Source organism: Magallana gigas, chromosome 8, assembly GCF_963853765.1.
Source record: "Magallana gigas chromosome 8, xbMagGiga1.1, whole genome shotgun sequence".
Classification (NCBI taxonomy): Eukaryota; Metazoa; Mollusca; class Bivalvia; order Ostreida; family Ostreidae; genus Magallana; species Magallana gigas.
Genome location: NC_088860.1, coordinates 2,219,250 through 2,242,358, shown reverse-complemented (window position 1 = coordinate 2,242,358; position 23,109 = coordinate 2,219,250). Strand labels below are relative to the sequence as shown.

At 34.0% G+C, this 23,109-nt stretch overlaps 2 protein-coding genes and 1 long non-coding RNA gene across 10 annotated transcripts in view; 1 reads left to right on the top strand and 2 right to left on the bottom strand.

Annotated features, from left to right (window-relative positions):
• The first annotated feature begins 650 nt into the window (after positions 1–650).
• LOC117690239 (perlucin) lies at positions 651–5,506 on the top strand. The gene is made up of 5 exons (XM_034473798.2): positions 651–786; positions 1,439–1,548; positions 2,049–2,142; positions 4,997–5,216; positions 5,440–5,506. Exons 1-5 carry the CDS (start codon positions 765–767, stop codon positions 5,444–5,446), a joined length of 453 nt encoding a protein of 150 aa, XP_034329689.2. The 5' UTR covers positions 651–764; the 3' UTR covers positions 5,447–5,506.
• Positions 5,507–6,979: 1,473 nt separating this feature from the next.
• The window catches only part of LOC105344273 (scavenger receptor class F member 2), a 45,367-nt gene continuing 29,237 nt past the window's right edge, over positions 6,980–23,109 (bottom strand). For 2 of the 8 annotated variants that reach the window (XM_066068592.1, XM_066068595.1), the window contains exons 4-9: positions 12,877–12,919; positions 12,410–12,471; positions 12,105–12,257; positions 10,727–10,832; positions 10,419–10,456; positions 6,980–9,235 (exon numbers count right to left, since the gene is read on the bottom strand). In XM_066068592.1, the coding sequence (XP_065924664.1) occupies positions 8,142–9,235; positions 10,419–10,456; positions 10,727–10,832; positions 12,105–12,257; positions 12,410–12,471; positions 12,877–12,919 (1,496 nt within the window). In that variant the 3' untranslated portion in view covers positions 6,980–8,141. Of the gene's footprint in view, positions 9,236–10,418; positions 10,457–10,726; positions 10,833–12,104; positions 12,258–12,409; positions 12,472–12,876; positions 12,920–13,624; positions 13,754–14,132; positions 14,201–14,998; positions 15,148–23,109 lie in introns of those variants that run through there. The other 6 variants (XM_066068593.1, XM_066068594.1, XM_066068590.1 and 3 more) reach the window with 4 other exon arrangements.
• Positions 17,944–21,662, bottom strand: LOC105344271 (uncharacterized). Its single transcript, XR_010708383.1, has 3 exons — positions 21,020–21,662; positions 19,657–20,870; positions 17,944–18,861 (listed from the first exon to the last, which is right to left on the bottom strand). It is a non-coding gene; the product is annotated as an uncharacterized lncRNA (long non-coding RNA).

The following is a 23,109-nucleotide window of genomic DNA, read 5'->3' as shown; positions in this document are numbered from 1 at the left end:
CCCCCCAATAAAATTTATTTTAAAAAACCAGACAATCAAAAAAAAATTAGACGAAGAAGAGAAAAAATCAACAAACAAATAAAAAAAGAAAGAAAAATAAACACACCAAAATAAATTAATAAAACAACCCATGCAAACGAACCAAAAAGCAGTCAAAGCTCCAAGTGACACCCCCCCCCTCCAAAAAAAAAAGCATGTTAATCTTTACCACTACAGCTTTAATGATTCTTATGTCGTACGCCAATCTGTCGTCTTTCATTTTCATTCAACGGGGCTGCCTGAACATTTGTCAACATCAGTCTCATATTGTCTTTCTGACCATGAACAGTGCGTCGAGTATGACTTCCACACAATTGATCAAGTAAAGCTTTATAGCGTTCTTGATAAAATTGTTCTCGATATCTCACTTTAAAATCTGATTATTAATTAACCGTTGTTTAAATTGAAAATGGTTAAAATCATCCATTGTTTTATAATTTCGAGATCTTCGATTCAAAATATATGCTGCACTCCCTCTCGAGTATCTAGATTCCACCCCCAAACATAAGTGTAAAAAAAAGCCAGCGATATAACAAATGTACACCTCTAGAAGAAAACTGGGGAGGGAGATGATTGACCTAACAGTATCAATGGATACTCTCATAAAGTACAAATAACCAACAGTTACTGCTCTAACTTGTTTGGTGACCCAAGGGGACTCATAGAGATAAGTCGTGTGCCTGTGCTACTTAGATCAGAACACACTGCCACAAATCTCGGTCATAATGTGGAAAACCTGTTTTTTGGGTAAGTGTTGTTTTCTTTTAACCGAGTTAAGAATTCAATAAATGTTTGTCATCTAAATGTTATTCAGCTGTATACAAATCCCGGTCCACTGAAAAATGGTACAATGTATATAGAATCAGATGGCAGATATGTGTAGTGACAATTGTTTGTCATAAAGATACAGATCTGTCCTTTGGTGAGAATCCTCAGATTTTTCCGAATGACTGATTGACCTCTTATCAAAAAAAAACTGCAAAATAAATACTTCAACTATTTGAGATCAAGATTTGTTACATAGAAAATTGCCAATAAATTCAAATTTAGAATATTTATAGAATTTAAGATGATATTGATGTTGCCATCACTTGTTGTCCGGGAGAAATATGTGATAAAGTTTTTCACATTTAATGAGGATATTTGTTGATTTTAACGTTTAACTTCAATAGCATGACTGATAATCGATATTGTTTAACAACACAGGAAGAGGTGAAAAGTGACATTTGTTTTGACTTTAGAATTATACATGCACATTTATTAAAAAAATGATTAAAATCTAATGAATTCATTCTTATGATTTAAAATTCTTTAAAGATATATGTTAGTTAAAAAAACCCAATTCCCTTAATTGAAAATCTTTAAAAATGTGTTTAAATACAAATCCTGTTGTTGACAGTCCTGTTTTGGGCGGGAATCTGCAGCGGTTCGTGTCCGGTCGGGTTTGTACAACATGGTACTTCCTGTTACATGACGTTCCACATCCGGGCTTCCTGGGCGGAGGCAAACGTACGTGGTCAAAATTAAAAATGAATTCATTATATGTAATTTATTTTACGGTGCTACCGTTTGGGCGAACGTAGTCCATAATTATATGAATGGAAATCCCACCTAATATAATAGGCAATGAAATAGAATGTACATGAAATCAAATAAGTATGAACCAATATCATTTCAATCTTACTTTTACTTTTATTAACGTGTCATTGTCCGATAAAGCCATAGCACAAGTGTCCATTTGATTGTGAAATACGGATCACGTTAGAGACTTAATTTTGATTTTTGAGCAATACTATGTTCTTAATAGAGTTGTAATAGTTTAAAACCAGTTTTCAATTCACTGTGATCCCCTCCCACCCCACAGATTTATATATCGACAATCAAGTATACCTGTCAGAGTTATTTAAATTGTCAAGGTTCTCCCGCCAAATTTTAAATGATAACTGTCTCCGCTCCCTACTTTTAATTATATTCCTCACCCTTATATAAATGTTTAACAATGTTTGTAGTATTACTGCGGTCTGATTCAATCGTCTCTGTTGTCAATAAATGACGCCAGTGAGGAACAATTCATCCAAGGATATCTAGGACGACTCGGTCCAGGTAAGAAACACAGAGCATGATATCTATGACAACCCGATCCAGGTAAGAAACATACATCACAGGATATCTAGGACAACCCGATCCAGGTAAGAAACACACATCACAGGATATCTAGGACAACCCAGTCTAGGTAAGAAACACACAACATAGGATATCTAGGGCAACCCAATCCAGGTTAGAAACACACAACACAGGATATCTAGGACAACCCAATCCAGGCAAGAAACATACATCACAGGATATCTAGGACAACCCGGTCAAGGTAAGAAACACACATCACAGGATATCTAGGACAACCCGATCCAGGTAAGAAACACACAACACAGGATATCTAGGACAACCCAATCCAGGTAAGAAACACACATCACAGAATATCTAGGATAACCCGATCCAGGTAAGAAACACACAACACAGGATATCTAGGACAACCCAGTCTAGGTAAGGAACACACAACACAGGATGTCTAGGACAACCTGATCCAGGTAAGAAACACACATCACAGGATATCTAGGACAACCCAATCCAGGTAAAAAACACAACACAGGATATCTAGGACAACCCGATCCAGGTAAGAAACACACAACACAGGATATCTAGGACAACCCAATCCAGGTAAGAAACACACATCACAGGATATCTAGGATAACCCAATCCAGGTTAGAAACACACAACACAGGATATCTAGGACAACCCAATCCAGGAAAGAAACACACAACACAGGATATCTTGGGCAACCCAAACAAGGTAAGAAACACACAACACAGGATATCTAGGGCAACCCAATCCAGGTAAAAAACACACAACCCAGGATATCTAGGACAACCCAATCCAGGTAAGAAACACACAACACAGGATATCTAGGACAACCCGATCAAGGTAAAAAACACACAACACAGGATATCTAGGACAACCCAATCCAGGTAAAAAACACACAACACAGGATATCTAGGACAACCCAATCCAGGTAAGAAACACACAACACAGGATATCTTGGGCAACCCAAACAAGGTAAGAAACACACAACACAGGATATCTAGGGCAACCCAATCCAGGTAAGAAACACACGACATAGGATATCTAGGGCAACCCGATCAAGGTAAGAAACACACAACACAGGATATCGAGGACAACCCGGTCAAGGTAAGAAACACACAACATAGGATATCTAGGACAACCCAATCCAGGGAAGAAACACACAACACAGGATATCTAGGACAACCCAGTCTAGGTAAAAAACACAGAACACATGCTATCTCGGACAACCCAATCCAGGTTAGAAACACAACACAGGATATCTAGGACAACCCAATCCAGGTAAGAAACACACATCACAGGATATCTAGGACAACCCAATCCAGGTAAAAAACACAGAACACATGCTATCTCGGACAACCCAATCCAGGTTAGAAACACACAACACATGATATCTAGGACAACCCAAATAAGGTAAGAAACGTACAACAAAAGATATCAAGGATAACCCGATCCAAGTTAAATACAAACAAAACAGAATATCAGTAAGAATCAAAACAAAGAATATATAGGACAACCCAGTCCAGGTAAGAAACATTCAACATAGGATATCAGTAAGAATCACAACAAGGAGTATCTAGGACAACCCAATTAGGAAACACACAACACATGATATCTGGGACAACCCAGGCAAGGTAAGAAACACACAACACAGGATATCTAGGACAACCCAGTCCAGGTAAGAAACACACAACATAGGATATCAGTAAGAAACACAACAAGGAGTATCTAGGACAACCCAATCCAGGTAAGAAACACACAACACAGGATATCTTGGGCAACCCAGTCAATGTAAGAAACACAAACACAGGATATCAGTGAGAAACACTCCAAAGAATATCTTGGACTACTCAGTAAAAGTAATGAAAGCAAAACATAGAATATTTAAGAAACCATTATGTAGGAAAAATTATATACATATAACAAAGATTATCAAGAACATCTCGGAAAAGGTCAAAAACATACAACAAAGAATATCATGGAAAAATTAGATCAGGTAGAGTTTTCACAAAAACATAAAACAGATAGTATCTTTACAATCTTGTTCATAAACTTAGTAGAAACTTTGTGTAATGTAATTTTAAGTTTTGTTCTGGTAATAGTTCTTATATAATTTTTGGGAGTTGATTTTAATCAACTCTCCTATGCAGTTACTCAGACAAACCGAAAGTGAAACAGTGCTTGGGCCTCAGCACAAATCATTGCTGCTGACAAGACTTAGTTCTTGTTCATGAACATAATTGATATAAAATCGATGTAATGTATGCTAAAGCATTGTTTTTCAAAGAAACTTATTTATAAATACCTTGAAAATAGTCAGATTTTAAATAGTACGAACAATTTAAATATTTTTTGTAGTCGTATGTATTCCTACGCCAGAGTTCAATATAGTCTCTTTCAACTCGACGCTCGGCTGTCTCCGTAAATCCTTGTCGGAGATTTACAGTGTCAGCCGAGCGTTTGGTTGAACGAGACTAGAGTTCAATATTGCTTGGATCCATACAATTTTCGAGAAATATTTCTGATACATAGTTTGATTAAATTAATTTTATCTTTAAATATTATTTAACATGATTCGTATGGGGGTTTCTCGACATTCTTGTCGAAAAAGTCCAACAATTCATATCATAAAAATGTGCGTAATTCAAATTAGAAACTACATGTACTTGTCATGCAAAATAACATATCATTGATTTTAAAATAAATAAACATCGAAAAAAATCAACTCCCGTCAGTTCTTCAGTACTTTGATTTTTTATATTAACGATTAATAAATAGGTTCGTTTGCAATCCCACATACAGTGTGTTTACGTTTCTATAGGAGCGTTTTCCACTGACTCGCTGTGGGTTGGGGGCACCAGCCTCTTCTCTGGTAGCTGGATCTGGACCCAGACTCAGACCAGCCCCATCTACACATCATGGGCCCCCAACGAACCGTCCACCCACGCACTCAGTAAGTGCATGGCTATCGGCTTCAAATCTCAGTTTCTTTGGACTGCCAACGTTTGTGAACAACTTAATAACTTCATCTGCGAATCTCCGTAAGTGAATGGTCGATCGATCGATCGATCGTCAGAGAGAGAGAGAGAGAGAGAGAGAGAGAGAGAGAGAGAGAGAGAGAGAAAGAGGCAATTATCTCTCAGGAAGTCTATATAAAATAGAATTTTTTATCTGTTTACTCAGGAACACATCATATTTGTTTCAAATTTAAAAAATATATAGCTTCGGTTCAGACATACACATTTTCTTCAAATTCTTTTGCAGGGCATAGGTCGAAAATTTCGAAAATTATGAAATAATCGGTAACTTCAATAAAAAACTTTAAACAAAATTTTGTTTATGCTCGATTTCTTGACTTCTTGACTCAATTCTTTTTTTTGAAGATATCGAGTGGACTTTTGTAATGGCTTTTGTTTTGAGTATGTCATTTAAAACTTAAATGAAAGGAAAACGATGATTTGTATACTTTTACAGATAATATTGTCGCATATAATACTCTTTATTTGCTTCATTAAAGACCATTCGATAAAGTATTTATTTCAAGGGTCTTTTTCTAATATCTCTTCTCAAACAGGAAACGGAAATAAATATGTACAAGATAGACAAGGAAACTGGGGTGTCCGACACCAGGCGTCATCATTCATAAGGATCATTAGGATTACTTACAATCATTTGTTGTTGAGAAAAAATACACATTTCTGAAAAACCCCCAGATATAAACAGGGAACAGTCTAGGAAGAGTAAAAATCAAAAGTATAAAACATGCCCCATTTGAGAAATGAAAATATCATTCATTAGGCCAAGTAAATAAAAAGTATTTCCGGCTACATGATTAACCCTAAATGATGAACGACACTCTCCAGTTTATGGATATATTTTCCCGGAAGTATTAAACATTTGGTCTTTCTGTTTTTAGGGAAATTGGAAATAAGTAAGAAACAAAAACTCGGATTATGTTCAGTATATTTATGATGTTTCAAGTGGGGCTGCCAAACTAGACAAGTTCGAAAACTGCAATAATAGGGTAAATTGAAATAAGACGTTTTTCAACCTCCCAACCAAGTCATTCGGGGTTTAAAAGAAGCATATGATTTATCTAGGCGTTTTAGATTTTTGTATTTGTTGACTATTAGAATAGAAAACAATTACAATTAAAACTAGTTTGAAGAGTAGCCCAAGAAATACATGTATAACAATTAATAAACGGAGAAATTGCTTTGGATACATCTTTCAACAAAAAAGTTTATCGGAATATAAATAATGATTGATTCTTCTTAAACATAGATGAAAAATGAAAACAAAAATGAAAAGTATGTGTAAATCCATGGTTTATTGTCATAAAATATTTTTGCTCATATTAACATACACATGAGATCTTAAAGAATTACAACAAATATCGTTTCGTATTATATATGTTAAATTATTTTTTCATTGTTTTGATATAATGAACAGTATCATAAGGTACATTTGTAAGAAGAAGGGTGTTTATGATTCATTTAAAAGTAAGAGAATACATGTATTCTGTAAGTATGCAATCAAAAACCCTCAGTTCAATAGTTATTCCAAAACGCTTGTGCTATACATTGTTTTATGGCGATTATTAACAGAATTGTTAGAATATTTTGATAAACATATCCAGTACCTCGGTAAAATTACATTAACTGAATATGTACAAGGGTTGAGTACATGTTTTAATCCCTTACATGTAAGTGTGGATTATACTACCCGTGTGATAAACCTTTGCTTTATCAACGTGTGATGCTTTATCAAATACTTCCGGTTAGAACTTTTTTTGACACAGCCCTTCGCTTAATAAACGCTTCAGTGACCTAGGTTTTGAAGGTTTTCTTGTATATTCGTGCACGTTTGCAGATTTTGTCGAAAATTTAACTTAAGAAATGAAAGAAAACACAGAAATCGGTAGTTAATAAAACTGCAAATTACTCTAACTATCAAGGAGTGAGGCTTATCCTATCGACGCGATTAAAACAACGTCAGTATTCAAACTAACGAGCATTTGCAACATGGAGCATGTCAACAAACTTAACTCTTCAAGCCGGCAATACTTCCACTTTAAAAAGTGGTAAGATCTTAGGAAAAAATATTGATATAAACAAATTGTTTCAAGGTTTATTTCAGTGAAGATTTACATTAAAAAAGCTATGTTTATCTTCAAACGGACTTACTAAATTGCATTCCACAAGATCACAATAACCGCATAACACAACATTGCATCATCGATTTGGCTAAAAAAATTACTATGCAATTCGTGTCATTTAAGAGGCTGTCTCAAAAGCTTTATATATAAATCAAATAGAACATCTATACTTGTGTGGTGTTTATATTCGCCTTATCAAATTTTTTGAAATTACCGCGTGCATTTATACACCATTTCAACTTTTGGATAAAGTAAATGTAAAATCACTCAATATAGATATCATCTATATATCTTTCTATCAATCTCTGAAGCTCGGTAGTTCAAACTACATTGTCGTTCTCAAACGCAAATGACATTTGACACCTTGAAAAAGCTTGGGAACGATAGATTATAAACATCATGAACATGTATAATCATGATTCATCATAAAATTCTTCACATAGTGAGGTAGAAAATACTATAAATAAAAGACTCGTGTGTGATGATCTTGGTCAACTGATTAGGTATGTAACAATTCTCCACACGTGACACTTTCTTTTTATAATAATAAAGACATGGATAGAAAAATTTCACTTCGTTCTGCACCCCTTAGCGATCGATTTCATTCATTTATGTTGAGTTATGCATACTAAGTACTTTGCAATATACATGAATTTTTACACTCGAAACAGATATCTTTTAAACAGTTTTCGTTATTTTAAAATAATGACCAAACTACAACACTTGACAAAGATGCATGTACATGGAAAAAGTATAATACTTATAAAATTATAAAACACTCTTTAACATAGAGATAATACATAAAAACCTAGTTATTTTGAGGTCTCGCGAAGCTATATCTAAGAGGATTACCGGCAAACTTAAGGGCACTGATCCTGTTCATCTTGTTCTTGAGCACCGTCTGGCACTTCCGGAACACGGTGGGGGGCGGGGCTCCGTTCTGTAGGGGTTCCTGGCTCCCCGAACCCCCCTCCTCCTCCTCAAAATCAGGCGGAGGCATGTCATCAACCTCCAATAATCCAGACAAGTTGTACGACTTGCCGTTGGTTTTCCGTTTGTTCAGGGCATCCTTCTGTAAGTTAGCCTTCAAGGACTTTTCTCTCCTTAGTACAGTGTTGGGCATAAAGTGAGCTGTTTTTGATTTCTTTTCGGCTGTACTTTCATGTTGCATACTTGCGCTTCCATTAGGAATGGCGGGATCCCCATTGTCACTGCTGCCTGCGTATACAAAGGATTTTTTGGGTGGTTTTTTGGGTGGCATTGGTGGGTTTCTTGGTACCTTATCAGGTTTCTTCACTAGAGTGACTGTTCGTTTGGGCGGAGTTGGTAATTTCTTTGCAGGTTTGGTTGACCCGATTTCTCCATTTTGGTGGATTTTTGTCGGCGGAGGGGGAGCGGTAGGGAGGCTCTTTATTTCCGCTTCACTGGACCTGCTGGGACCTGTGACGTATTTCTCTTCCAGATATCCAGAAGAGTCATCCGGAAAAAGAAAACTTTTTCGTTTCAATGGTGGAAGAGGTTTGTTTTTAACTACAGGAGGCGGGGCGCACGTTTTGCTCCAATGCGCAGTTGGTGCCGACCAATCACAGGAACTTAAATCACTCACGCTTCCGATTTTTAAACTGAGTACATCGTATGGTATGGTTTCCTCGCACTTGGAGCCTGGCATACTCCGAGACAGCGGGGCCTGGGGTATGGGCACCTCCTTCGGTGTGTGCTTAGTTCTTGGCATGAGTCTGGCGGTGTCTGTGATTTGTGCATACGGGTTCTCCGAGTTGTCAGTGTAGAAGTCACTTGGAGTCCCACAGTCGGGCTCTTGGTGACACAATGGCTGCTCAGAGTCACAATGTCTTCTAACCGAACTATCGTTCTCACAAGATGCTTGTTGTCGCCGGGTCGAATCTGGAAATTTGAAATTTTTATTAAAGATAAAATCTCCAATTCAATATCCAAAGAGACAGGGAAACAAGTCCTTTATTATTTTATAAGCAAAATAAAGTAACCTTACTCTGTGCTTATGATTGCAATAGTACTAATAGATAGATAAAACTGCTTTTGCGATTAGAAATGAACACCATGTTCCAAAACTTTGAAATTCGTGTAGGACGAACGTGATCTAAAAAACCGAGCCGTTTTCAATCAATTTTTTATCATCCACATTATACTGTCGCTTTCCGATTACAAGCTACATCTAAAGTATCAAACAGTAACAGTAACACAATATCTATTTCATACCAAGTACGAACGGACTGGTTGTCAGAAAGAGGGCAGACACAGAGGATGTCCGAATGTTTCAACGGTAGGGGACTTTAAAACTACTTTAATGACTAAGACCTGGGCAAACGACATACAATTTAGCCAACCCCGATGGTTCATGCGAATAATGGATATGTTTGCAGTCAATAAAATTTACATGCACAGACTAGCGTTTTTAAATTTCATACATTTTATACCACAACAAATTGGAAGTACACCTTTTGCATTCATTTGTAAACAATTGCAATGAACAGATTGTGCCCTGCGTCTATATGTCTATATGAATAAATGATGTATTGATGCATCGCAACAGCCTTTTCTCTAAAATTTGTATTCGGAACAGTGATTAAATATTATAGTACAATTTACCATAAAGAACCAAATTTAGAGATGCGAAGCACTAAATACCCAATCCCATGTTTGAAATTAAAAAAGAAAATAATTCTTAATTTTTTCCTGTCAGTTGCAACAAAAACAATTAAAGCCATATACATGAATATCTCATCCAATCCAGTTTAAATTTTTCAACTCTGCCCGCTCCTCTTAAAGGCCAGCCAATATTAGCTGGCATGCAGTTGTTTCATTATTTCAGTTTTAAAGAATAGGTTAAGAAAGCAATTAAGACAAGTTTGTGAGACGGTTAATACACAGATGAACAAACTATACTGTTTAATATATTAAGCATTGTATCATATTAATGTTAAAAGTGTTATTTCCCGCGCTTGCGCGTGATATCATCTAGGAGAATTTGAATATGATCTAGAAAGTTAAACAAGTAGCAGTTGCATTTTATTAGAACGATTTAGAAAAACACCGCGCCTCTACTTACTCTGTATATGTTTAGGTTGATAGTCGATTCCAGATTTACTGAAAAAGAGGAGAATTTTTAGACTATTAGTAACTTATCAGAAGGAAAAAAATACAAATTTTAAACAAAATTAGTACCCGCAAGAAAAAACAAAAAATAAAACCAACAAGATCAAATTCATCATTCGTGGAATTCGAAGATGTACAATAATGAATTAGGGATACCCACGCAATCCCCAAATATTGATCCATCGGGAATTCTTATGATGTCTCAGTCCACTTGAGAAAAACAACTTGTGTAGAATATGTTAAGTTTTCAAGACGACTCACCTAAATGCACATCGACAGATGACTCCTATGGCCACCACTATTAACATCACACCTACACTGATACTGACAATGATCCATATCGTTCTGGGATCTAAGTTGGAATCAGCTTCAATAAAGACATAATGCTAACGTAAATAGTATTATCCTAAAAATATTAAGAGTTTCTAAAAATCTTGCCCGTTTCAAAAGAGCTGTGTCTTGTCTTTTGGGGGAACATTTCAAAGTTTGTGTTCAAAAGGTAACATTTCACGATGAGATATTGCAATATTAATAAATATTAATGATTAAAAGAAACGATGTCCATGCAGTCATTAAGTTTATAAGTAACAAATATTCATTCAGTGATTAAAAATCCAAAACTTTCTCCGGCCCTTCGATGATCAGACCTTCAAAGATTCACTGAGCAATAACAGGACCTTACCAGATACTCGTGTCGTGTAGTGATTAGTCAAATTAACATATTCTGATCTTATGATCATGCACCATTTTGATATTTTTATCTAATATTTGTATCGGTAAGCATAACCAGCTATTATAATGTTGTTATTCAGCCATGGATATACCGCCCATTGCAGTTACTAGTAGCTTCAGTATCTAGCTATTAGAATTACACAACTATTTCTAGAAAAGGGACATCATTTAACGATTTTTTCCATTAATTACTAAAGGAAATTTGCAGTGAAGACTATTAAAAGTGTCATTAATCAGTATGATTATCTTGGAATATGTTTAATAATTTAGTAAACACATATTGTGAGCATATTTATAAAACAAAAAATTAATAATAAATTCTTTTTTTCCATATTGATAGAGAAAGCAAATGCTATTTGTAATAAACTAATTTTGGTAACTTAATATTTTCAAGCTTATTAAGCTGACAATTAAAAAGTTGTCTTAAGACGAATGCAGGCCCGGGGACCAAACACTTAGACGAGATCTCAATATAATTTTTAACCCCCCCCCCCCCCACAATATACTCTACCTACATGTACAGTACCATGTAAAAACATGAATACGCTGGGATCGTTATGACAAAGCATGGAGCTTGTCAGACCGGATTTTCCTTTACAAAAGGCAATTTGCTTAAAATAGGCCAAATTAGAACTGCTTTCTGAACAGCCGAGGTCACCCAGTATTTTCATTCTCGTTAAAAAAATTTAGAGAAATCAGAAACGGGAAATGGTATGTTAAAACTTTGAAATAAAAAAAAAAACTACGCATAGCCCAACATGTGTGTATGACGAGGAAACATATGTAACATATGGTTAAGAGAGGAACTCTGTGGATATAGTACTACGTCTATAGTTACAACTGATATAATGATTGGGATAAGGGCTCAGCGAAAAGACATGTTCCTAATCATAACAAATTGCTATACTTTCTCTGTCAATTGTTGTCTTAGATGAATTACACCCAGTCACGTGGTTACAAGTCTCATTAATACAGTCACACGTGGATCCACATTTATGTCCATAGAAAGGATACGGACACCGGTCACGACAATCTTCGTTGTACCATCCATCATCACACGCTAAATAAAAAATGGAATAGAATTCACCATTTTTGTTTGTTTTCTTCCAGATTCTTTTAACAAAAACATGTATTGTTATTCTGATAGTATTTTGCACCTCTCAAATTGTTTTTGATTTCAGTGAAAGATGATTAAATGTATTTGAGTTATACCTATGCAAGTGTTGGTGATATTGTCCAGGTGGAAATTAATACAGCATCCACTCTTACTTTCCCTACAAAATAACATATCATTAAATTAGAAGGCATTTTACAGTTTCCATCAAAATATAAATGTTTGAACGCTGAAGCGTTTGCTTTATGTAGACTAGCACAGTGGTTAATGTCATTCCACGATTTAATATTCTAATCTCAAGTCATTATCTCTTCGGATAAAAATATCGTCTCGTTGAAAAAACCCATTAATTTAATGGTGTTATTTGCAAGGGTGAGCGTTTCTCTGTTCAAGGCTGTAGGTAACATATAGTTATACCTACATACGTGTGCTAGTGACAAAGAATCAACTACAATGTTATATATACACAATGCTTACGGAAGTGTGATATATATCAACCATTACTCTGGAAAACTTTTGTGTAACGCCATATTCTTTAACCTACGAGTAATATCAACATACTTACGACGTACAATTCCCTCCCGACGAAGCCGATGTTTGGGTGATGACTGCAACAAAAATTAAGATGGTATCAATAAGGTCCATATCAATAAGTAATAATTTTCATTATACGTAACTTCATCAGAAAAACAAGATAAACGGGAAATTATATCTAATTCTATAAATATCGATATTAATTTCCTGGTGAATGAGTAATAAACCACATTTTTAATTTAAATTTAAGGATTAATAAATTGTCATGTTGTTAGAAGAAGAAAATGTTACTAATTTGATTTCTTTGAAAGAATGCAAAACGGAAGACTGGGTATAGATCTTACATCTAATCACACTTAAGCTATCAATAGGCTGAAAAAGTATAAACAAACTATGAAACAGTCAACCAGAATTAAGTGAGTATAGTAAATAGTTTGTTACACTCTTATCAAATACGTGTAGCTGTTTCTTATCAAACTATTTTTTCGAAAACTTTGAGCAGTAGATAATGAAAATTCTTCGAGTAAATGTAAAAATAAGAAAGGACTCTTGTGAATATTTCATATTTGACTTCATGCTTCTATTGAATAAAACAGCTCTCTATGAATATCTGCGGATTGTCACACACCGAGCAAGTATGTACAAAAAACAAATACAAATGACATCGTACGCTTACTCTTACCATAAAAATAAAACAATGTAAATCTATGTGAACTATCACAAATAATAGACATATAAATATTATATAAACACAGATGGTATCATCCACTCTCCCTTACCATCCACACAGCCTGTCACGTGATGACACTCCTGTTGGACCTGACACAGACATTCTTTTTCACAAAGTTGACCATACCGGCCTGGAGGACACGGCGCATTACAGTCTCCGAAGTACCCAGGGTCACACACTGCAAAGAGTCGGGAACACTTTTAGGTAAGCAATAACCACACAATTTTAAGGAAGCTAGCTGGTCAACATATTACCAATTGACATTATAACTACCTTAAATTATTAGACACGAGATTTATTGCCATAAACTATTATTTAGTAAAGAAAAAAAATCCATACATCTTGAATAAGCTATAAATGTTGAATAGTCAGGTCAAATAGATTAAACTGGTGGTCACACGAATCGACCCCTCTTATGATTTAGGGAGACTTTTGCACATACTAATTAATTCATCAACGTTTACTCACAATAAAGGTCAATAACAAGAATTGGTAAGTAAATATTAAACTGGGCAATGTCCAAATTATTGAATTAGTCAGAAATGCACGTCACTCACCGACACACCCGGTTCCTTTTTCGTCCAACTTGTAATTATTACAACACTTGATGGCAGAATTGTTTTTTCTGAAAATTGATTCATATCATAAAAGTCGGTATATTTACACTGTCAGTCATTAGGATACTGCAAATATGTTCCAGATATATTTCAAAATTTCGTTCGTTTCATAGGCAATTAACACTAAACAAATGTACAAAGAAATCCTAAGGAACTTGAACTTATCATTGTCAATTTAATTTATAAAAAAAAATCAAAGACAATATACAGTCAATTTGAAACAGAAATTACATGTTAAAGACTAAAATCATAAAGAGAACATATATTATAGACCTGTAGTATTCAATACATTGACAATTTTTCCAAATTGTGACACATTGACTCATTTATGTACCCGTGTATTTAAATTTTACATTTTGAAATTATTACATTATGAATTCTCAAACTTTTAGGAGAATTTCTAAAAAAGAAAGAAGGATTTATTTTTGCGATCAGATGACGGAACCTTTGCTTCTGAATGTGTACATATAAGGAAGAAGATAAGGAACAATTTAATTTGACCCGAAAAATGATCTCGGAGAATATATGTACAGACATTTTACATAATTAAATGACTTATAATGTACAGCGATTAAAGACTTCCTATATCAGGTTAGAAAGCTTAACAATGAAATTATATGCAAATCATCTGTGGACAAAAATTTCGTATATATCAGTGTTACATTAGCGTTACTGGTAAGCCCGGCCTTGTTGCTGAATTAACACGTAGATATTCATACGTGTTACAGTTTTGCTTATTGTTGCTGACTTGGTTTTGGTAATAAATAAAAACACGTTAAAAGAGTAAAGTTAAGAAAACAACTTACGAACAAATTCCTATCTTCGACGAAAGATAAACACTCCCAGGACAGAAAACGCAGAAAATTAAAAACAAAACTACACCAGACATTGTTTTGTCATGGTGTATTTTATCCAAAATCCTCAGCTTAAATGGCTGAGCCAATTGTTGTATATTGTTTTTCCGTTTTACCATAAGTGTTTTCATATATACATGTAGTAATCATTGAAACGATCTGGGGATACTTTAAACCATTGTCATATTAAGCCATGTGATTGGGGAAGTGCATTAAGTGCCATTTCGTCCTTTCTCAGATAGATTAGTTTAATTTAAACAATACTCCCTAGATAGATGTACTTTGTATCAATTTTGATAAGCAATAATCCTAAAATTAAACGTTTTTTAACTTCAGATATGGTGATGGTTCCTAACATTTTCACTTGTAATTAAAAGGAAAGGGAAATGTCAAAATATAATATTTTATTGTTTACGTTATTGAAATTTTTCTTACATAGAGAACGTGAATGTAAAAAAAAGAACACATTAGAATCATAAAATGGCATAGAATTACTTAAGTTAACTGTCACTGTCGTACTGTCTATTTCTGAATGTTTGCAACCACCATATTGCCCGTTTCCGCTTTCCTCACCACAGTGATATAATCGTATAAATAATGATATTTTTAAACTTAAATTTCCACTCATGGATAAGAAATATAACGATAGATAATGTGACTTTTACATTTTTGTCCATTTACTTTAAATAAAAACTGAATAAATTGATGAAAAAATGTCGGCCCGAAGCCAATTTGAAAGCTGATATAATTGATAAATATAGGCCGAAGACGGAAATCTGCAGTTATTTATAAACACTGTGCCGGATAATTATGCCAGTGCCAAGGTGGCATTTTTGCACCCGCTTAAGCTGCATATATCGAAAAATTCAAATATGCCATATGGTAGACCATTGCTTAAAGAGTTAACAACCACCTTTGTTATCAGTGTATCTCACCTGTCAGGTAAGATATCTACCTTTCAAAAATAAATTCCTATTGGAAAATAATTTTTCCCATAGGAAAATCAATATTCCTATAGATAATTTGAAATTTCCTATCGGAATACAATAACTTCCTAAAGGAATTTCAATTCCGATAGGATTTGATAAAATCCGATAGGAAAACTTAATATCCTATAGGAAAACTACATGTCTGAATCAAATTCCTACAGGAATTACCATTCTCCTACAGGAAATATAATTCCTACAGGACTTTTAAAAAATCCTATAGGATTGTCAATATTTCCTGTAGGAGAGCCAATTCTCCTATGGGAATTATCATTTTCCGATGGGATATTAATTTTTAAAGGTAAATATCTCACCTATCAGGTGAAACACACTAAATACAAAAGTGGTTTTATACTCTTAAGATAATGGTCTATCATTTGGTATACATGGATTTTTCCGAAATTGCATCTTAAGCGGGTGCAAAAATGCCACCTTGGCACTGGCATAATTATCCGGCACAGTATTAGTAATTAAGGTTTTCCGAATCTCTTTTTACAATGTAGTTACAAAATATGTAAATCGCGTGTTTATATTTACTTGTTTGATATAAATAGAAAGGATATTATGTAAGGAAAACAGCTTAAACGTCACTGAAGGAAGCATATCTTAATTTGTCACTGTCACAAAATATTTCAATCTTTGATGTAGCGATTTTGACAGTAGTTCTTACGACATCACAGCAGTAATATATTGCGGGTCACTCTGTATCATTTCAAATTAGTAGCTTAACTGGCACAAAACATTACGACAGAAATAATATTTTTGATATTGATTTTATATACCCCAAATGAAGAGGGTTGAAAATGCATGAATTGGGTCTACATTTGATTGTTTTTGTAAAAAATCTTTACAGTTCTTGAAACATATAAAATTGCCGATTTGTCAACACACAGTTCACACAATTTCTTTCGAGGTCACATATGCCACAGCATAAATGAAAAATATTCAACAGTGTTTTTGACAAATTTCCTCCATTAATTTAAGCAAAGAAAAAAGAATTATAATTAATATTAATGAATGATATTTTTCTATTCTAACTTAAATTGATGACGTATGACTATAAGGTAGTTTTTATTTTAATACATATCATATGACACTTCAAACGTCCGATGGTCGCGATGCGATTCAAAATGCCTCCAAATGACTGTATCTCATTGACGATTAATAATGAAGAATAATTAATAATCATTATAATTTATTTCATGTATCAAGTAATAAGGTGACTATATTTTGGAATATAAATAACATTCAGTATAAAAAAGTGTTACTTTCTGCAAAATTATCACTCATACTTAGTGGTTCATCATGGCTAATGCTTTGGTTGGCTGTTACTTACTTGCCCAACAAGCTCGGTGGTTTAGATATTGAATTCAACAGTTATCAATACATAGAGAATATTACATACCCTTTTCCATATCACACCCTGTATCAGCCAGAGATTCCAATATCAGCCGGAGGGCCGAAGGGCATGTATTATTATATTCATTACATACTGACTAACATACAGAAAACAAAAACAATTTAGATTAACAATTTAGTTTGTTTAATAACAACAACTTAAAACAGAGAATATGGACATCAATAATATTTCATTTTTAAGAGCCCCCTTCATATTTTTTCAGATTTTTAAATCTTCAAATAAGTCTGTACCTGCGCAGTTCGACAGCTGTTCTGGATCTGAGTGATTAAAAAGGCATTGTACAATATGATACATGTATAAAGACAAAATGTAACACGATTATAACAAACAGCAACTTAAGAGATCATTTGAACAAAGATAATCTTTCAAATTGTTTAACAATAAACAACTTTAAAAACAAAAAAAATATCACATTTATAGCTATAAAACAACATAACTTTTAATATTTGAACATATTTACAAGATATAACAGACGCAGTTCCTTTTTCTTATGAACATAAATGATTCAAATTTCATTTTTAACAATATGATACATGTATAAATACAAAATTTAACACATTACTGGTAAACTTAACAGACAATTTGAACACAAATAATCTTTCATATTTTTGGACAATAACAAATTTTATAACAAAGAAAATATCACAGTTATATCTATAACACAACTTCAATTTTAATATTTGAACATATTTACAAGATATCACAGATCTAGTTCCTTTTTCTTAATCTGACTCTGAATCACTGTAGATGACTCTACATCTCTTAAGGGATTTTGGTTGTTTGGAAGAGAAGTTAATTATAATATTGCCAGAAATATTGCCCCCCCCCCCTAAAATTGCCAAAGACATGCTCTTTCATTATGGGTTGATTTTCATAAGAACTTATTTCAGTCAGTGTTTGATGAATGATGTCGTCAGTGTTTGATGAAGGCACCACACTGGTGGACGGCAGAGCTGAGCTATATTTATCAAGGGATGAAGAGGAACTGTCGAATGCTGTGACTGGTGGTTCCGAGCAACTAGATGAATAGTTTGTAAGAATTAAATAGAAGACATGTGCCTCTGTTTTTCATTGGAGGCAGTGCTGTAATTATTAATAGAGTTAACATTCTTATGGCCGGACAGCTGCTGAATTATGGTTGGGGGGGGGGGGGACACCAGCATATACTAGGGAACTAATGGCTGTCGTCCTTGCACTGTGGTTAACTTTTCTTCCTTGGATTCCCCCTGCCTTACACGTGACCTTCACAATGTTGCCAATCGTATTCTTTCCCATTGGTTGGTTGACATACCAAGCTTTTTCAGGGTGCTTTGAAACTCCTAAGTAAAATGGCGACTCGGGGTTGTTCATCTGTTCTGGTCTTCTCCTGGCAAACTCTTTATACGCTAAAACAGGGCATCACAGATTATCTTGAACGACGAAAGCATATAATATGTAGTTTATGTATAGAGAGCCATACACTAATCTATGCAACATTCAAACTATTCAGGTTTCAGGAATAAATCTCAGGTTAACAAATAAAGTTTTCATAAATCTGGCAATATGTTATGGTGGCATAGATCTGCCACCACTTGTCAGATAATTATGTCAACTTGTCAAATCTTGATGTCGACTTGTCAGATAATTATGTTGACTTGTCAGTTCTTTAAGTCGACTTGTCACTTATCCACGTGTTTAAAAATTTAACACTAAAACCTTTCCACGCCCAGTTTGTGCCATCCAGTTGTAATAATAATTTCTGACACATCGGCATAAGGATCTGACAAGTCGACATAATTATTTGACAAGTCGACATAATTATCTGACAAGTCGACATAATTATTTGACAAGTCGACATAATTATTTGACAAGACGACATTACATCCGACAAGTCAACATCATTATCTGGCACTCGACTTATAATTTGAATGATAATTTTCTTTAAACTAGTGGCCATATTATTTTTTCTGTCAGATAATTGTTAACTTGTCAGATCTTTATGCCGACTTGTCAGATATTATGATGACAGGTAAATGGCAGTTTGTGGCACTAACGCGGTTTAACAGCAAGATATTGAGTTTCTAGTCAATATTGTTTTTTTCTGATAAGTAAACATAAGGATCTGACAAGTTGACATAAATATCTGACAAGTCGACATAATCATCTGACAAGTCGACATAATTATCTGACAAGTGGTGGCAGATCTATGCCACCATAATATGTACCTCTATTTTCAAACATCTTTGGTACAAAACTCCGACTATCAATTGTGACCCTAGTTCTTGTCTTTGTTGATCTCTCTCTACGCAGGTATGATAAGGCAACTCTCAGCGATCGATTGAGTAAAAATTCCTCTGATCGATATGACGTCACAATAAGCAGCATGGTATCATATTTTACTCAGAAACATGTCGATTTTAACTTTATCCCTGGTTTAACTTATAAAAACTACAGGCACAAAATATCTATAGAAACTCTTCTAATTGAATATATCTTTGATTTCTCTGTATTACGTATAATTATCATTGATGACGTCACAAGCATGTTTAATAGAGACGATCATATCGGGAGACAAATCATCGGAATGCAGTGTAAACAATGACTTATTTGATACAGATACCTAAGATTTAGATAAGTGTCAGTTAGGATATAATCAGGATAATACAGGCATGGATGTTTTGTTTTATCACCGAGTGTTATAAGGTAAGCAGATCGACATTTAAAGGGCTAGACCATCCTTTCCTCTGTCAGTGTGTACAAAAAAAGGCAAAAGTGTAACACTACCCCGGATATTATGAAAGATGACTTTGATAAATATCAACAGTATATGACCTAAACTACTTGAAAAGTGCTGCTAGAATCCTGTGCTTTGTTGTTGTAAATGAAAAATACGTAGTATTTTCAATGAAATTATAGAAGTAGAGATGGTTTCCGATAAATAATGACAATATTTATTTTATGCTATTAACAATAGGATTCTAGCAGTAATACTAATAAACATGAACTAATTGCCGATCGAATTATTGTAGCAAACATACAAATGAACTTCGGGGTAGTGTTACACTTTTTGATTTTTGTCAGGGTAAAAAAGTGATCTATTTTTAACTGTCACGTGATACCATGACACGGCAGCTTCAGAGATCGAGTCGATTCCAAAGTAGAAAATTAATATCTTGGTGAACACTTTCACTCGGTATCAATATTCATCACTGTTTAAAAAAAAAAAATAAACAGTTTTTAAATTGATCATAATTTTAACGGTCATTAAACTCGGAGTTGCCTTAACCTACCCGCGTATATTCTAAATATTCCTCTCCAGTCGAAGATACCTTTTGCTGCACATCACCCCATCAGAGACTGACATGTTCAGCTCTGCTTCTCATTCCAAAATGCATTGTGTTGTTAAGATACAAAACATTTATCAGTGACTTGGGATCTCCTGAAAACAATTTCAGAGACAATTTTAGTCGTTTGCCTATTAAAGAAAAAGACATTGTGAGTTTTTGATGAGTTTGTATTTTTTTCTTGTTGACAATTTATCATTAAAAAATATAAGTTTTAGTGGGTCAGAACTAAATCATAAATTACCAGTTCCAAGAAGATTCTTTTCATAAAGAAGATCGATTTCCTCTGGCGTTAGAGGGTCTGCTCGTTTTTCACGATTTCCCTTTCCCAGCTGTCGAAGCAACTTTCGTTTTGACAAAAGTATATCGCGAGAATGTTTGAACTCCTTATCCGTAATGATGTTAATGTTCAACTTCTTCTCAGCCAAATAACGGTTCACACTCCCTTGGATAGACTTTAACGTGTCGGGTTCATAATCCTCGCCGCTTGCTTTCTTTGCATTCATGAAGAATCTTGCCAAATGCATATCCAGGTCATAAACCGGAATTTCCACCGGGTTTCTGTGTTCACCGTTCTTCGTTAGGTAATCGTTAAATTTCCTCAAGTCAAATTCAATTTTTCTACGCGTATTGGTATTTTGAAGGCCCTTTACAAACTCAAATGTAGAATCTTCTTGTGTGTCTTCACGGTTTCCCTTTCAACATCGGGCATACCAGCAGGTGGTAACGTTACAAGTTCGAGGTATACAGACTGTACACTTAGGCCTAGACTCGAATCTAACAAATCCAGCGTAACATAATCAGTTTTTTCACTTACAGTGTCGTTGAGTCCACATATGTATTCCAATTCACTAAGTCTATTTCCAAGCGATTCAAATGTTCTTTCATTGATATATATATTTTGAAGAACTAAATGAAAATGTTCATGACCAATTTGATGTATGAAATTATATTCACATGTACAAAATTTTCGGAATAATCATTATATAGTTTGAAGAACTAAATGAAAATGGTTATGACCAATGTAATGTATGAAATTATATTCAAGAACATGGATTTCAATTATCATGTAAATGTGCTTTTATGCAACTTATATTGTAACATAAAATAAATGTAATTGTTATACTTTCATGTTAAATACTGAAATCTGATTGGTTAAGACGCAGTTAATAATATTTACTATTACCCTCAGCGTTAGCAACGCACTTAGCAACGGGTAACATTAAAAAATGTTACATGCGCGAAAATTATGCGCGTACGGTTCGCTGTAGAATTCACGTTATTCCTATATAAAAGCAGTAAAATTTTCTTAAAAATTAAGACATTCAGTATAACAAAATAAATAGTGCCTGTTTGGGATTTCAATTTCAATTTCAACTGTTACCCTCCCAAACAGGCACTATTTATATAATATCAATTACCAGTAATATGGTTTATTTATTCTATTGTTAATTTTCTTCACAGGAACTGTGATATAGACTATATCAATTAACTCACCTGGTCCCGGTTCGCACACATTTTTTCGATTCCTGTTTTCTAATGTGTGCAAAATGGGAACAAACAATATCGTTATTACAATTGCAAGTTAATAATTTTGTTATGACGAGAAAAGATATCGTTATTACGAGTTAATTATCTCGTTAATACGGAGATTGTTTTTACGATAAAAGATATATATAAACTTGTGTTTCATTGTTCTACTCTTTCTTAATGTTGAATGGATATACATTAGGTAATCATTGAATTAGTGAAAGAAATAGCCTTCTTTTTTGGTTTAGATTACAAGTTTTATCTTTAAAATGATGATTTCTGTTCTTTTTCGTTTTTATTTTGTAAAAATAAAATTTACAAAAACTCATATAACAGAAGAAAAATTAAAGCAAGAAATTAAGGAAAACTTGAAAGTCGTTGGCCAACTTTTGTCGAATGATTACAGTCACCGATATAATTTTTTTTTAAATAGTCCTTTAGCAAATGCCTGCCTACGATAAATAAAATAATAACCTTTATCTAAAAAAACATAACAAAATAATCTCGGTGTAATGCTGGCAGTCCGAAAATCAAATAGATCCCGGTTAGAACCAACCAAACTTATAACTTCAATTTTAAAAAAAGAAAGAAAAAAAATTAATTTGGACTTTATTTTGCTTCGCTCAGTTGAACACAATGAATCATTTCCTGTTATACAATATTTTAAAACTAGTTTTTAATCATAAACTATACTTGTCATAATCTGAAATTTTTTGAGACAGAAAATATTGTAAATATTGTCTTTAACATACAAGAAGCTATATTTGGAAATCCCGCACTTCCATCCTCAATTGGCTTTGAGCA

Bases quoted from the DNA above. Each gene is read 5' to 3' on its own strand.
- LOC117690239 (XM_034473798.2), top strand. From the start codon at position 765: ATGTGGAAAACCTGTTTTTTGG. The intron at 1,549-2,048 runs GTACGTGGTCAA...CAATGTTTGTAG, and splicing joins CTTCCTGGGCGGAGGCAAAC to TATTACTGCGGTCTGATTCA. The intron at 2,143-4,996 runs GTAAGAAACACA...ACGTTTCTATAG, and splicing joins TCTAGGACGACTCGGTCCAG to GAGCGTTTTCCACTGACTCG.